The 17053-nt window shown below is 41.2% G+C and overlaps 1 protein-coding gene across 1 annotated transcript in view; it reads left to right on the forward strand.

The window, feature by feature from the left end:
- The window catches only part of KIAA0319 (KIAA0319 ortholog), a 79327-nt gene extending 65394 nt beyond the window's left edge, over nucleotides 1–13933 (forward strand). Inside the window, 7 exon segments of the mRNA XM_074318627.1 lie at nucleotides 2780–2897; nucleotides 2900–2924; nucleotides 4862–4984; nucleotides 6188–6235; nucleotides 6238–6277; nucleotides 8041–8132; nucleotides 10955–13933. Of these exon segments, the coding sequence (XP_074174728.1) occupies nucleotides 2780–2897; nucleotides 2900–2924; nucleotides 4862–4984; nucleotides 6188–6235; nucleotides 6238–6277; nucleotides 8041–8132; nucleotides 10955–11133 (625 nt within the window). The 3' untranslated portion in view covers nucleotides 11134–13933.
- The last annotated feature ends 3120 nt before the right edge of the window (nucleotides 13934–17053 follow it).

Consider the following 17053-nt stretch of genomic DNA (forward strand, 5'->3'; position numbering starts at 1 on the left):
GATACATTTATATATTGCAATTAATTACCACTGTAGCATTAACTAACACATACATCACATCACATAATTACCATTTCTTTTTTGAGATGGGAACAATTAAGATGTAGTAGTCTCTTAGCACCCTCAAAGTATATAATATAGTATTGTCTATAATCATTGTGCTGTGCATTAGAGCTCCAGGACTTATTTATCTACTGGTTGCAAGATTGTGCCCTTAAATATCATCTCCCCAATCTCTCTCCCTGGTAACTACCATCCTACTCTGGATTTTTTTTTAAGGATTTTATTGGGGAAGGGGAACAAGGTTCTATTGGGGAACAGTGTATACTTCCAGGACTCTTTTCCAAGTCAAGTTGTTGTTCTTTCAATCTTAGTTGTGGAGGGCACAGCTTAGCTCCAGGTCCAGTTGCCTGTTGCTAGTTGTGGAGGGTGCTGTCCAGCTTCAAATTGTTGTCCTTTCAGTCTTGGTTGTGGAGGGCGCAGCTTAGCTCCAGATCCAGTTGCCTTTTGCTAGTTGCAGGGGACTCAGCCCACCGTCCCTTGAGGGACTCGAGGAATTGAACTGGCAAGCTTGTGGTTGAGAGCCCACTGGCCCATGTGGGAATCGAACCGGCAGCCTTCGGAGTTAGGAGCATGGAGCTCTAACCGCCTGAGCCACCAGGCGGCCCCCATCCTACTCTGTTTTTGCAAGTCAGCTAGATTCCACATATAAGTGAGATCACACAGTATTTGTCTTTCTTTGACTTATCTCGCTAAGCATAATGCCCTCAGGGTCCATCCATGTTGTCACAAATGGCAGGATTTCCTTCTTTTCCATGGCTGAATAATATTCCATTGTATGTATATATGTACCACATCTTCTTTATCCATTCATGCATTGATTGGCACTTAGGTTTTTTCCATCTCTTGGCTATTGTAAATGGTGCTGCAATGAACATGGGAGTATATATATATATATATATATATATATATATATATATATATATCTTTGATATCCTGTTTTCATTTCCTTTGGATATGTATCCAGAAGTGGGATTGCTGAATCCATCCAGTGGCATATTAAAAGGATTATACACTGTGGCCAAATGGGATTTATCCCACGAATGCACAGATGAGTCAGCTTATGAAAGTCAATAAATGTAGTAAACCCTGTTAATAGAATAAAGGACAAAACCCACGTGATCATCTTAATAGACACATTGAAAAGTATTTCACAAAATTTTCATGATAAAAACACTTGCTATAGGTTGAATGTGTCCTCCCAAAAGATGTATTCAAGTCCTAACCCCTAGTACCTATGAGTGTGACCTTATTTGGAAATAGGGTCAATTGTAGATGAAATTTGTTAAGATGAGGTCATACTGGAGTAGGGTGCACCGTTAATCCAGTGTGACTGTGTTCTAAGAAGAAGAGAAGAGACAGAACACAGGGAGAAAGCCATGTGACAATAAAGGCAGAGATTGGAGTGATGCGTTTACAAGCCACAGAATGCCAAGGATTGCTGACAAGACTGGAAACTAAGAGAAAGGCGTGGAACAGATTCTCCCTTAGAGCCTTCAGAGAGAGGATGATTCTGCGAACACCTTGATTTTGGATTTCTAGCCTTTAGAGCTGTGAGACAATAAATTTCTGTTGTTTTAAGCCATGCACTTTGTGGTACTTTTTCATAGCAATTCTTGGAAACCAATATAGATTTGAATAGGAATTTCTTTAAGAAGATATACAAATGGCCAATGAGCTCATGAAAGAATGCTCAATATCATTAGCTATTAGGGAAATGCAAATCAAAACAACACTGAGGTGCTACCTCACACCCACTCGATTGACTATTATCCCAAACTGACCATAACAAATGTTGGTGAGTATGTGGAAAAATTGGAACACTCCTACTGTGCTGATGGGAATATAAAATGGTGCAGCCACTGTGGAATATAGTATGGCAGTTCCACAAAATGCTAAACAGAGTTTGCATATGACCCAATAATTCCAGTCCTAGGTATATACCCAGGAGAAATGATGAACATTATGTCTGCATAACATGCACATGTGAATATTCATAGTGTTATTATGTAACCGGAAAGTGGATACAATCCAAATGTCATCAACTGATGAATGGAAATAATCTGAGATGTATTCGTACAGTGGAATATTATTTGGCAACTAAAAGGAAGGAAGTATTGATGCACCCTACAACTTGTATGAACTTTGAAAGCATGCTAAGTGGAAGAAGCCAAACACAAAATGCCTTGTATATTCCATTTATCTCAAATGTCCATAATAGTCAAATCTGCAGAGACAGTGTAGACTGGTGGTTATTAGGAGCTTGGGACATGGGGATGGGGAGTAACTGCTAATGGTTGTGGAGTTTCTTTTTGAGGTGATGAAAATGTTCTGGAGTTAGATGATGGTGAATATACTAACAGCCACTGAATTATACACTTCACAAGGGTGAATTTTATGGTAAGCAAATTACATATCAATAAAAAGCTAAAAATAAAAACACACCAAGAAGTTCTGTGCATTGTTGTGTCTGCACACATATCCACATTGCTCCTTTAGCTAAAGGTCTATCACCAGCTGTATTCTGGGCCTGAAGAGCTTTTATTTGTGAACAGAAACAGATCAATTCCTTGGCCTAGAGGGTACGCCCTGTGTCCTCACCAAGCCAGAGCTGTGGCACTCTACCTCCTTACCTTCACAGGCCAGATGGCTGGCATGGACACATCATGTCGGTCACGCTTGACTGTGTATCTGTCCTCTCTCATTGTCTCCTCTGCAGCACCGTGATTGTGTTTTATGTACAGAGTGGGCCGCCATTCAAAGTCCTCAAAACTGCTGAAGTGGCCCAAAATCTGCACAGACGACTCTCGAAAGAGAGGGCTGATTTCTTGCTTTTCTCAAAGTCTTGAGAATTGACACAGCAGGTATGTTCCCTATAGAAATATTTTATTTGTTTGTTTGTTTATTTATTTATTTATTTTAAGAGTACAAGTAATATAGATATTTAGTTGTATATTCAGAATTGGGTACCACTGAGCTAGACACCCCATCAAATTAAATGCGATGAGAATCTTATAGAAACATAAATGATTGCCCATTCAGATGAAAGTGAAAGATTTCTTGGAGGAGGTGAAGTGGGATTAAGTCCCATTATGGCCACACTGCCGTCAGGTCTCACAGTCTTTCTTGATTGCGTGAGGATTAAGTTGAATATTTAATTATCTTTCTAAATTAGAAATTAAACATTGGAGGTAATTCCTATAGGAATATCACTGGGGGTTATTCCTATGGGAATATTCTAAAAGAATCTGACTAGACAATCAAGGCTAAGTTTTACTGGCATGGAAAGAGGAGTGCTGTGTGAGCATTTCGCTTTAGCATCCAGGCACTTGTTTGCATTTGTTTCTCCCCAGTAGGTTTTCTGCAACATTTGACACCTGTTCTCTCTGTGAGGGACACTAGAGAGCAACAACAGTCATGGGTCAGTATTTAGAACTGTGTTCTCAGATAATGCTCATTGTCAGAAATTTCATATTTAAACTGTCAGAAGAGTGTTAAAGACATAAGTATTCTTGGCCAGTAAAGTGGTATTTGTATGACTTATTTACCTTGGACATCATGCCTTAAGTTGTGATATAGTCTACTGAAAATTTAAGACAGCTTATAAGGGCTTCCATTTACCTCTTTTCTTAGCTTCTTGCTTGTCACTCCTTCCCGGCACCAAACTGATCCATAGGTATGGATGGAAACATCTTTGTCTAAGTTTTCTGTCCCTACCTTATGACAAACATGATCCCTTATTATATTAAAGTGGTCATTTCAATAGATACTGGGGAATGTGAGAGTTACAAGGGACATGATAATGTTTGGGTAGTAAAATTTAATTTGTTTTCCATATATATCTACCCACAATTGACTGTCTCACCTATAATACCTTTTGTTTTTTTGCTTAAACAACAAAAATTTTTCTCACAATTCTGGAGGCTAAAAGTCTAAGACCGAGGTGTCACAAGGTTGGTTTCTTCTCCTTATCCTGTAAATGACCATTTTCTTTGTGTCTTTACATGGTCTTTCCTCTGTTTATGTTTGTGCCCTAATCTCCTTTTCTAATCAGCCATCTTGGTCCCTCTCTGGAGTAACTTAATTTTTAATAGCTTCTTTTTTTCTAGCTACCACTACTATTTATTTATTTTAGGAAATTTGTAATATCCAGTAGGGTAAACATTTTAAAAATAATTTTCTAGATTCTAGAGTCTAGAATTTCCACCATCCAAACTTAACTTATGTTAATATTCTGAAGTATTTCCTTCTAGTTCCCCCATTTCTGGAAACATTTAATACAATCAGGATAATTTGATATATGTTTTTTAATCTGAGTTTTGACTTCAAAGTATAGTATCATTTTCTCAAAGCTTTTAAAATCTCTCATTCAGTAAGATATGGCTGCATAGTATTCCATCCTACTACGTTAAGTTCCACAATTTATGCAACCTGTCCTCTACTCATGGATTACAAAGTTGCTTTTAAATAATGTTACAATGTAGATAAATCTTTATGCAAATCCCCAATTGTTTTCACTGGATAAATTCTTAGAATTTATCTTTCTTTGTCACGGTGGTGCTATGTTTTTGCTACATTTTTAAGGCTTTTATGTGGTATGGATTGGATCGTTTCTGCCATTTGCTTCCTGATGAGATTTTCAATGCTGACTGACTATTCCTGGAACCCCTTTCCATACTGTAAGAGGCTCTTGATTCAACAGGATGCATCTGTTCGGGGCCTAAAACGTGAAAACCCACAACAAGCAGAAGCCGGGGATCCTTTTCTCCATGGTGACTTCTGCCCACTTGCCTCCCTGTAGGCTGCCTTCTGAAGTGCTCTGGTCATGGCCACTGTGACCCCATCACAAAGCGCTGCATTTGTTCCCAGCTGTGGATGGAGAATCTGATACAGTGTTACATCCATGATGGGGAGAGCAACTGTGGTGAGTCCTGAGGTTGTGGTGGCTTTGGGTGAGGACAGCTCGTTTTGAAATATCTGCCAGGTTTTGCAGCTGTAAACATTCCACCCTTTTCTCATAGAAGCCAAGTGAAGCAGCTCACTTGGTAGATGCTGAGATCCTCACACATTTCACCTTTGGGGTTGTGTTTAGGCTTTTCCATTCAACTTCCTGATGAGGAAATTCATTTTGGCAGAGCTGATTGGGCTAACCATCTCTGGTATTGCTAAGAGAGGCCTCGTGGACCATGTTTCCAGATTGCACCTACCTTGGCTTGGGCTCAGTGTGGCCTTCTGGTGAAGTGGCCTCTGGTGGGGACCTGCTGGAATCAGTTGAATAAGAGAACTGGCCCACTCTTCCAGGCTGTCTGCCAAGCAGCCACCAAGAATTGGAGCCACCACCCCAGCCTGTGAAGCTGGGCCTTTCCGTCTCTTCTGGGGAGGAAACTATATTTTAATGCCAGTCTGTTTCTAAGAGTAAACGCATTGTATTGGGGCTCCAGATGGACATAATTGGCAGGAAAAAATTGTAAGGGCTGATTGCCAAATTATGTTCCCACTCACTCTACATTGAAATTTGAAGCTAGTCAGCCCTTGGGTCACTAGCAGTATACAGAAGATTTAATAGAGTTAAACCTTGTGTCTTTGCTCCCTTGGTTTCTCCGTTTCTGAATTGCCGTTGCAAAGCTTTCTACACTGGATTCCTGCAAGGATGTGGAAGGAGTGAAGACCAGTTGTTTTCTGAAATGTTGCCTGACTCTGTGAAGTGTCTTCATGTCATAGGCAGCCATATAAATATGTTATTTGCTTTGTTAAAACCAAACCAGAACTATTTGAGGGGGGAGGGTTGTGATTCTGGAATGAGTATTTTGATGTGCTATACATGGGTGTTTAAGAGGTATTATTTCCCAATTGATTAATTGTAGTTTTTTTTCATATTATTCTATGCTCAAGTCAGCATGAAATATGTGCTCCATGAGCTCCCTGAACCAAATGGACAGAAGTAGGACAATTTTAGGTTGTTCCTGATTTATTTGTATTTTACCTTGCTTGTGCTCTGCTACCAGCCTGGCAAGGGGTTATCAACACCACAGATGGCCTTACAGGACCCAGAAGTATTCATTGCGAATCACTGAAATAAAGTTGTTTTGCAAATGGTGTGTCCACTCTGGTTTCCTTGTTTTTTCAGAATGGAGTGTGATCTGTGTGACAGTGCTGGCTCTTACTCTCACAGTGCTGATGGGGGCTTCACTTGGCTTTGCATTTGCTGCTGCGAGAGGTACCAGTGTGCTTGTTTCTTTATCTGAAATACAGACACATCATTAAATGGGGTATGACAGTTTTAATGGCCTTTGCTTGGGTTTGTAAAACTGCTAACTGTTTGACAATCACTCTTTTTATGAAGACAAACTAGACTTTAAAAGTACTTTATAATGTGCTCTCTCCCACAAGGCATGTGTGCCTGGATAGATGGAATAATACTGGAGACAGCTTTCTTGTTGCAACTCTCATATTTTCTAGAAGGTTCAATGATTCTGTATCACATCTAATGTTATTTTGTGTCAGTCTCACATTGTGTTCACTAGAACACTACCTAAGTGGGCCTACTTACCACTCTCGCTAGAGGAAGAGTTCCAGAAGTATACTGATACAAACTGTAGGTTTTGATTATTTTACTTGTGTGAAGCAACAGTTGAATGTACCTGAAGTCTACCTAATAAATGCAAAACTTTAAGCAGGATGATACCATCACCAAAGAGAAGTTTTGCTTTAGGTTTTTCCATCTTTCTTTTTCCGTGGAGCTGACCTCTGAGAACCCCAGACCTGCCTTATAGTCCTAGTCTCCCGGAACCAGATGCCTACCCTCTGGGAGGAGATTCATAGGATAGTGATCAGCCCTTAGAAGACAGCATTGGAGCCACTTTCCTATGTGAAACACCATAATTGCTCTCCATAGAGGACATGATAAAAGTATAATGGTACCATACCATAATTAATAGTTATTTTTCAGAAACCACTTATAAGTTATTTTACTTTTATTTGTGATTACTTTCCCAAAGTTAAGGCTGGTGAAGGAAGGCACAGGCCCAGGTACCTCAGAGGACTGAATTTTATTAAGTTTTCCCAGAACTACCTGGATGCTGGTAACACTACTGTGCTTGACTATTAAAATTCTGCAGCTTTGTGACATAGCGACATATGCGTATGTATCAGGTGATGATGGTGATGACAGTGATTGTGAATGTTTATTGTTTCCCACTGTGATTAGTAATTCTAAGTGCTTTGTATGTATTATTTTATTTAGTCCTCCATCAGCTATGTGCAAAAGGACCATTCTTACTCCGATTTTCCTGGTGTGAACACGGAGGCACAGAAGTATCAAAAAATTGTCTCAAAGTCACCCAGCTAGTAAGCCTAGGGTTTACTCATAATCACCATACTCGTAATCACTAAGCTATCAGAAAATGGTCTTTGTTCTATGAAACTACTGTGTGTTCTTTACGTATCTTAATATGGTTTTGATGTTTGTTTTCAAATAATCCTCTGAAACAGAAGATGAGGCACATGTTTTTATGTGTTGTGAATAAATGAAAGACTGGGTAGTTGCTCATTAATTTTGTGAATTTATTATAATTTATGTTTTTTTCTGATTGCTTGTTCATGTCATCTTTTTATTTCTGCATCCCCGGGTATTACAGGGTAGTGTAGGTTCAGGGGAACAATTGCTCATTCAGATTTTTCTGAGGGAAGAATTGCTCATGGAGAAAAGCTCCCTGGGCCAATTACTGTAAAGGTCTCTGGCACTGCAAACTAAAGCTAGGTGGGCAATAGTGGTGTGGCCATTTCTATTTGTTTCTTCAAGATGTGTGATGTACTTCAGTCCCACGAGTGTGTTTCTCTATCATTAATAAAAGGTGCCAATTAATAGAATTTAATAACATTCTAAAGGCAAGCATTTCCTTTAGTGTCCTCCATGCATTTTAAATCCTGGATCCCAGGTACCTTTCTGAGATGAGTTGAGCTTTACATTGTTCCTTTCAGACGAAACAGGACTAAAATAAGGAAGAAAACAAAGTACACCATCCTAGAGGACATGGATGACCAGGAAAGGATGGAGTTGAGGCCCAAATATGGTAAGATGTTCTCCAAGATGATTCCCTGGTGCCTTTACATTATCTAATCCAGGTGTTTGCCTGAGAGTTTCCTGGGGTGAAGGGAGAACAGGCTGGAATCAGCACTTTAAGGTCGAAGGAAGAGTCAGGTTGGGCTTCTGTGAAGAAAAACAGCTGCTTGGACTGAGTCCGAGTTGTTTCAAGATTTGTGCCTGAGAAGCCGCAAGCCCAAAGAGCACACCAGGTGGCTGAGTGTAGGTCCTAGGTTTACTGAGTCTTACAGTCCAGGGGGAGTCTCTGGTGGTGGCTGGAGGGGTAGTGATCCACATGCAGGCAGAGAAGAAGCAAGGTTCTATAGGTCCAGCAAAGCAAAGAGTGTTCCCTGGGAGAAACCATCTGGCGGGCCCTGCAGGCCGCTCTCATGCACACAGCATCCCATGGGGACGGGAGATCGTGGCCGCTGCCCACTCAGCTGCCTGTGGGCCAGGCCTGTGCAACAACCTACCTCAGTCCCAAGGACATGTGGACTGGAAGATAAGAGTGTCACAAATTTAATGAAATTTTTGGCTAAGTCCTTGTGTCCTTATATGAAACACCTGTTGTCAGCTGAGTACCTGTCCAGTGATCCTGCAGCAAAGACTGCTTTTCATGCAGGTGTCCCCAGTGCCTATCTTTTCTCTACTCCTGGTTGGGGGTGCAGGGCCGGCAATGCCATTTCACACCAGCTCATCTCTGAATGCTATTCCCTTTAGGTCTGTACACAAGAAATGCAGCAAAATAATGTTTGGACTTCAAAACCAAACATTTCCCAGCAGCTGCATTAGCTGATTAGCTATGTATATTGATGGACACAATGGCTTCTACAGAAAACTGACATTGTTGACCAAGCTAATAGATCCCTGTGCTTAGAATTATCTGCTGCCCACCTCAGTTGACTCCCAGATTCTCAGTTACTAGCTCTTGAACATGTATTATACCTTCTCTGGCTTCCCAGGTTGCTTACCACTGATTCTGTGGATTTTTTATAATTCTAGGTTTATAACTAAATTAATTCTTACAGAGGGATATAATCACCTTTAAAGTTGTGAGATGCTAAACGTTATGCATAGAAATGTTGGGTGCCTGTCCTATGCATAGACACCAAATCAGGCCCAGAAGATGGGGCGGGGAATGGAACACACACGTGCCTGTAGATGCTCCCAGCCCAGGGCAGGATAATTACACCTGAGTCAGAGTCCTATGGAAGCATGGACTATGCCCTGCAGGAACACAGAGGCCAATGACTGATTGTGTGGAGAGTGTAGTGAGGGGCATTGGCAGGGAAAGCTTCACGGGAAATACAAATAATAGCATGCATTTACCAGGTGATCACCACTTGCATGACATAATTTAATACCAGGGATGTTAAAAAGCCACTTCATACCTAAAAGCTTACAGTGATTCGGGCTGCATTATCTCACCTACTTTCCTCCTAAAATACTCTCATCCTCTGACGTTCCTGTTCCTATTCACAGAACCCCATTCTTCTTATAACCAGGTCCCAAGCCTCAGTCATGTCCTCCTCCAGCCACCCCCATCTTGCCTAGTCGCCTGTCCTCTTTCCTCATCATTCTCATCACCACTACCCTTGCTCAGACCCTTATACTCTCCACCCCTAAATTAACAGACCAACAGTAATAGTTATCAGGTGTTTAGTGTTTAAGATGTACTAGGTACTGTTCATTTAATTCTAATCCTACTCACATCTCTGTGAGGTAGGTACTATGATTAGCCCCATTTTACAGAAGAGGAAACTGAGGCAAAGAAAAGTTGAGCAACTTGCCCAAGTGACAGGTGGTGAGCACCAAAGGCGGGTGGACAGGTGGTGCCCCAGAGCCTGTGCTCCCTTCGCATGCATTACACCGCTGTGTGTGTGGGCGGCATCCAGTCACCTCTCTTCCTTCTGTCCTGCACACGGTGCTATTAGTAATGTCTTGAAACATTTTAATCATGTCACTCCTTTGCATATAGGATAAAATACAAACTTCACGGCTTACCTTGTATTCATGTGCTTTTCTGTGAGCTCTCATCTCTCTCTCCAGGCTTTTTCATTATTTCCTCCGTGAATCATTTTCTCCAGACTGTTTTCTGCAAATATTTCTGGATGCCTCTGCATACTCCATGCCCCTCCCCACCCTCCTATGCAAATTCTCTTCTCTCATCAAATCCCATCCTATGTGAAATATCACTCAAGTCATGCCAACTTATCAATGTGCACTTGTCTCTTCTTGATTCATATGAGATTTACTTTTAAAAATTTCTTGCGTGTTATGAAGCATCTTCTCGTGAGTTTTTATCTCAAATCCTTAGACACTATAAATTCTTTGAGAGCAGGAATCATATCTTATACCTGTCTATCTCTTGTTTTAACCCCCAACAATCACAACCAAAAACGTGATTGAAATAGATGGTAAAATCGTAACAGCTTTCATTTATTGAGTGCTTACTGAGAGCTAAATGCTGGGCAAGAGATTTACATGCAGTATTTCACTTAACACTCATATAAACCCTTGGAGTAGATGCTTTGTTTTCTCCCAATTTAATAGAAAGGAGCCTGAAAGCCCAGAAAAGTTATGCATCTTGCCCAGGGTCACAAACTGGTAGTGTCAAAGCTCAGACTTGAGTTCAGGTGGGATTCCAAAGCCACTGCCATTATTCACTAGGAGACCCAGACCTCTTGCTGTGCTGTGAGTGATTTCTGTGAAAGTGCAGAGGGCACAACTCTGCATGGCACCTGTCACCTGCAGCCAGAACGACAGACAAGGGAGAGTTTCCCTCAAGATGCTCTGTCTGCTTCTCCTGAGGTATTAAGCACCAAAGCACAGAGCACAACGCCAGCCTGATGGCATCCGAGTCTGAGCTTGACAGTGATCAGGACACGCTCTTCAGCCGGGAGAGGACGGAGAGAAGAGACTCAAAGGTCTCCATGAGCAGCTCTGTCAGGAACGGAGCTTCCTTCAGCTTTGGCTCCAAAGACAGATAATTGAGCCTCTGTGAAATGGAGGGACGCCATAGGAATCCTTAATCCAGAACCAGTCACTGGGAGTTAAGGCACCAAACTAACGCTTGTTGGAACAGTGCATTGATGTCTTTCAAATTGGGCTGGGTGTGTGTCCCCATATTTAAAAAGAACTGTTTTCTTGGAGTTTTCAAGACACAAAACAGAACAAAAACATTGCTCTTTTAACAGGGATGCTTGTTAATAGGATAAAAGCTGGGTAAAATGCTAAGGTATATATATTGTGCTTAAAAAGGGTTTTATGTTTCTGTAGCTGGCACAGTATTGCCTGTGTTTAAGATTTGTCTCTGTTAACACCTGTTCCCATCTGCAGACCCCTAGGGAAGGTGAGTTAAAAACAGATATAAAGAGGGCTGATTTCTCTCTTAGGAGCTGTGATTACAAGGACAACTTCCTGAACACGGCTCCTCTGGTAGGGCCCCTAAAGGCAGGTGGGTGCGTCTCTTAAAATAGTTCACCCAAGGTGTGGGCTGTGTTCTGTGCAAGAGGTTTTCTGTGCTGAGCGTGACACCCATACAGAGCAAAGCCCTCCTGTTCTTACTCCTTTGCTCTGGCCAACCGCCATTTCTGCACTCTCTCTGGAAAGCAGCTCTTGGAAGTTCAAGACTTGTATTATCAGGACCAGAGGCAATAGAAAGGGAGCTTTAATGACCAGCCGTTGAGGCAGGATTTTAACATTCTGTACCTTTTCTTTCTCCAAGAAAAACACACTACACTGAGGCCTCACTTAGACCCATTCTACACAATAGAAGTGATGATTAATTCCGTAAACAATTATCAACTATGTACTACAGGCCATCTTTGAAAAGTAGGTGTTATCCTCTTGTTACCAAATGTAGCCATGCATTTGGACTGCAACAGACACGGTGATGACTCAGCAACTTTGCATCTATTCCAAACTCTAATACAGTCTTAATTATTTCAGTGGGCTCATGCTACTCTGGACCCTTACAGGTACTTTCCACAATAATAACTTGACATAGTCACTTCATATGTTTAAAAATACATTTATTAAGCAGTTTTTCTACTAATAAGACATTTTAAATATATGAAAAAATTAAACCTTCTCCAACCATAAAGCAGCACCCCAGAGCAATGAGCTACAGTAACTGTAATCTGACAAGTTCCCCGTGGCTCATGATCCTAAGGCTGGTGGCCTGGGTGATGTCCTTGGCGTTCTTTGTGGGAAGACTAGAATGACAGGTGGGGCCATCACAGATAGAACCAGTGTTGTGGCATCAAGCGTGACCACACCTGAATAATATCCTGTTGCACAAGTTTCTGTAAAACTAGGATTGCTTTGCTATGATTAAGTGGAGAACCAAGATTAAACCAGTAGGTTTAAATCACTGGGGCAGGAGCAATAGAGAAAAAAATTTCTGTGGGCCTTTAAAAAGTTAAGCTTTCAGGTACTTTGGTTATCTCTGGTAATATTCATCCTCATGAGACTATCTTGTTTTTAATTATTGTACTTTAGAGGGAATGGCAGAACTAAAAAGTACAGGAGTGTGATTTTATTTTAGAAATAATTTCTTTGCTTATGCCTACACTTTCTGTATTGCTAGCCAGTTCAATACTATCTATGATGTTAGAAGGAAAACGTGATGCTTTTTACACCAATAGTTACCTTCATAAACTTAAAGTCTACCCAACCTAGTGAGTAATGTTATTTTCGTGCACAATAGGAAATTTCTGGCATAGAAGATGGCAACCCATCTTCTGGTGGAGATGACTGGTGGAGTATCATGATGAAGGGAGAGTCATCTGTTAAGTGCTTTATGTACGTAATACATGTGTTTTACATACTCAGTTGATCCTTACACTCATCTTTGAAAAGTAGGTGTTATCCTCTTGTTAGAAAATGATGAGAAGGCCCAGAGAGTTTAAATAACTTGCCCAAGGTCACAGCCAATATGCATGGATCTGGGAATTGCATGCAGAATTTTTAAACTTCAAATTCCATGCTTTCTACTTCCTTACTTCTACTACACAAAGAGCTCCTCCTCCCCACCCACCCACCCCCCGTTGGAGGGAAAATTCTGGTGGACCTGTTGGACCATGTGTTCCTATGACTAAGAGGAATGCTTTCTGCGGTGAGAGAAAAAGAAGAAAGGAGAGGAGCTCCCTCCCCAGATGTTCCCGTTGGGTCACCCCCAGGCCACCCCTCTGGTCTGCAAAGTGCTGCTTCTGCTCCTTCTCTGCCTTCTCAGCCATCCTCTTGGCTCCTTCCTCCACAGGAGGATCTTGAGTTGAGTAAATAAGTAAACATCACACTAGTGATCAGAAAGTGGGTCCTCTCTCATCCCCTCCTCATCACATGAGCAGAGTGGGAGGTGGGATGACAGCAGCATTCTTCCTCCTGTGTGCTCATCATGAAGGGCCTTTGGAAGATCAGGTTCCCCAAGAGCTTTGCGCAGATGAGCAAAGCAGGCCCCGGCATGTAGGGGAGGGCACTTGGGGGACTGACAGGTAAACAACAGGCTTTGTTGCTATTTTAAATTCAATGAACAAGGATTCAAGACCACAGTATTAAGAGGCCAGTCATATTTGTGACTAAAGACTCTCCTGACAAACATTTACTGAGGTAAGAAACACACAACATACCAACCTCGTGGACGGGGAGGGAGGAGTACCACTCTTTGTGTGTGACCAGGTTATCATGGACTTCGGCTTAAGTCTTGGTTTTACTTTTGTAAAATGTATTATTTTCCCCATGTACTGACAAGGCATATTTCTAATATAACACTATTAAACTTACGTACTAATCTGCATACAGGTGTCTATATTTTTTGTAAAGTCCAGTTGTTGTTGGGGAGGGGGGGATCTTTTTGTGAGTGTGTGTGTTTCTGTGTAGAGTGATTTCCCTTGAGTAGAAGTCAGCAAACTGACCCACAACCTCTTTGCGTGTGGCCTGTGAGCTAAGAATCGTTTTCACATTTTCAAATGGTTGAAAAAAATTGTAAGAATATTTGTGACACGTGAAACTTACATGAAATTCAGATTTAGTGTCGATGAAGTCTTATGGGAACACATGCACGCTCATCCACTCACTGACATACAGTCTATGGTTGCTCTGTGCTGTAACAGAGATGACTAGTTCCAACAGAGACTGTGTCCCCAGCTTAAAATATCTACTATCTGGCCCTTTACAGAAAAAAATTCTGAAGCCTCGAGTAACACTCCTGATTCCCTCCATCCTGTGGGAGGACAGGAGTGTGGGAGGCACTGAGCATGCTCAGTTCTGTCTGCCTCCTCTCCTCGGCCAGAGGGTCCCCACCAGCAGATTCTCTGACATCAATGGGCAGTATACTCACCGTTGGGGGGGGGGGGCTGTGTGCAAATTAGATTAAGGGGAGTGTGTCCCTAAGCTACATCCCCTAATCCAGTTTCTATCAGTAATAAAGCTAACATTTTGTGTTCCATCTGCGTAACTCCTGCATCACCTACTCAGCCTCCAGGTGGGGAAGAGTGGGGTGTCACCTGTTCAGTCCTTAAAACCTCACAGCCATGCCTGTCTGTTTTAAGGGTGGCCTCCCTATTAGGAAGCTAATGGATTGAAAGAACTGGGTTGTGTTAAAAGTCTTGGAATTGAAGCTAGGTTGACAAAAATATTGACTCATAATAAACTGCATTCACTTACAGAGTACAATTTGTTTTAATGTATGAACAACCGTGAAAGTATCACCACAATCAAGGTAAACTTTCTTTGTGAGCCCTTGTAATCTCTCCCTCCCCAGGCAACTACTAATCCACTGTCACTATAGATTAGCTAGAATTTTCTAGAGTTTCACATAAAATGGAATCATTCAATATGTATCCATTGTTGATTTTTTTCATCCCTAAGTCATTTAACCTGCCTCATCAGCAACTTTGATAAGGAAAATACTTGTTGAGGTAAAGATACTGTTCAAGCGAGTGGGGTGACTGTAGTTAGCAACCTACTTAAATGGCTCCTGGGTCATCCTCAGTCCTGTAAGAGCTTTGTATTTATTTACTGAGAGACCAGAGCTGCACTTTCTAGACTAAATGGATCAAGTCTTTGTAATCTCCAGTGGTAACTTTCCATTACTGAAAAAAAAAAGTTCTGAGTTAAGTCTGAGTTAGCCTAAGACTTACCATAAAACTCCTATTTTAAAGTATCCCTCAAGCCAAAGTATTTTCTTTTTGATCTCAGAGGAACAGTGAGATATTTCGAGAACTTAGCCCTCAAGAGAGAGACTTGTCCTCCAAATACTTCATTAAAAAGCAAGTCACTGGGGTGGCCAGTTAGCTCAGTTGGTTGGAGCGTGGTGCTGGTAGCACCAAGGTTGCCGGTTCAATCCCCATGTGGGCCACTGTGAGCTGCGCCCTCCTTTAAAAAAAAAAAAAAAAGCGAGCCACCCTAGAAAGGGCACAAGTAGGGGCTGGCAGTGTTCTGTTTCTTGCTGTGGGAGCTGGTCACAGTGTGTCTTCCATTTGTGAAAATTCAGCATGTTGTTCACTTATTCACGTATGTTCTCTTTTCTGCATGTGTTACACTAAGTGAAAATTTAATTGAAAAAAGAAACCTTGCCAAGAGACTTTACCATCAAAGCCAACTAACAATAAAGCAGCACAGGGGAATTCCTTGGTGGTGATTCCTTGGTTCTGTAGCGTGGTTGTGGTGGTGGCTACACAAATCTACCTAGTGATTTGATAAAATTGGGTAAAACTACACACACACACACATGCACACAAAAATTAGTAAAATTGGCATAAAGCTTGTATTTACAGTATTGTACTAATGCCAATTTCCTGGTTTTGATACTGTTGGTTCCATAAGATGTTAACACTGGGAGAAGCTAGGTGAAGGGACACAGGAACCTATTTGGTTAACTCCTGTGAGTTTACATACTTTTCTGTATAAAAAAAAACTCCCCAAACTTTGGGAAAAGTACGTAATAGTTAATAGTGGAGTATATAGAAGAGAGATTAGAAAATTTGAGAAAGCTGGAGTATATGCCTTTCTCAGACAGCCTCATTCTGCAAAGCAGGTAAGTTTAGTTCAATAAACGTTTGATGAGCAGGAACCACGGAACAAGCCCTACTGTAGGTGCTAGGGTACAAAATTTCACATGCAGGCTCCTGGTCCAGGGCACTCACTGACTAGCAGCTCTCTGGGTAGAGAGCACCACTTACACATGTGTTAGAGGAAAAATACTTTTCTCTCTACCCTTCCGAGTGCTTGGCTGGAACCCTTGTAATAAAAGACAGATTAACACAAGAAAAACAGAGGTTTATCAGCACATATACTTCCTGTATTCCTTGGTGGTACCCAGGGAAAAATTAGTAACTCAAAGAGGTGGCTTAAAACGCCAAAGGTTAATGACAGAGAATCTTAAAGCAGCAAGAGAAAAGCAGTTACCTACAAGGGAGCTCTTGTAAGATTATCAGCTGATTTCGCAACAGAAATTGCAGGTCAGAAGGGATTGGCACGAAATATTCAAAGTGATGAAAACAAGGATCTGTAACCAAGATTACTGTACCCAGCAAAGCTATCATTTAAAATTGAAGGACAGATAAAGAGCTTCTCAGACAAGAAAAAGCTACAGGACTTCATCACCACCAAACCAGTATTATAAGAAATGTTAAGAAAAAAAATAAAAAATATGAATAACAAAAGGGCCATAACTACATACCTATCAATAATTACTTTAAATGTAAATGGATTAAATGCTCTAATCAAAAAAGTGGCTGAATGGATAAGAAAACAAGATCTTTCACATATAGTACCTACAGGAGACTCACTTCAGGTTGAAAGACACACAGACTGAAAGTAATGGGATGGAAAAAGATATTTCAAGAAAATAAAAAAATAAAAAGCTGTGGTAGCAATACTTATACCAGACAAAATGGACTTTAAAAC

This window comes from Rhinolophus sinicus, linkage group LG14 (genome assembly GCF_036562045.2).
Source record: "Rhinolophus sinicus isolate RSC01 linkage group LG14, ASM3656204v1, whole genome shotgun sequence".
NCBI lineage: Eukaryota > Metazoa > Chordata > Mammalia > Chiroptera > Rhinolophidae > Rhinolophus > Rhinolophus sinicus.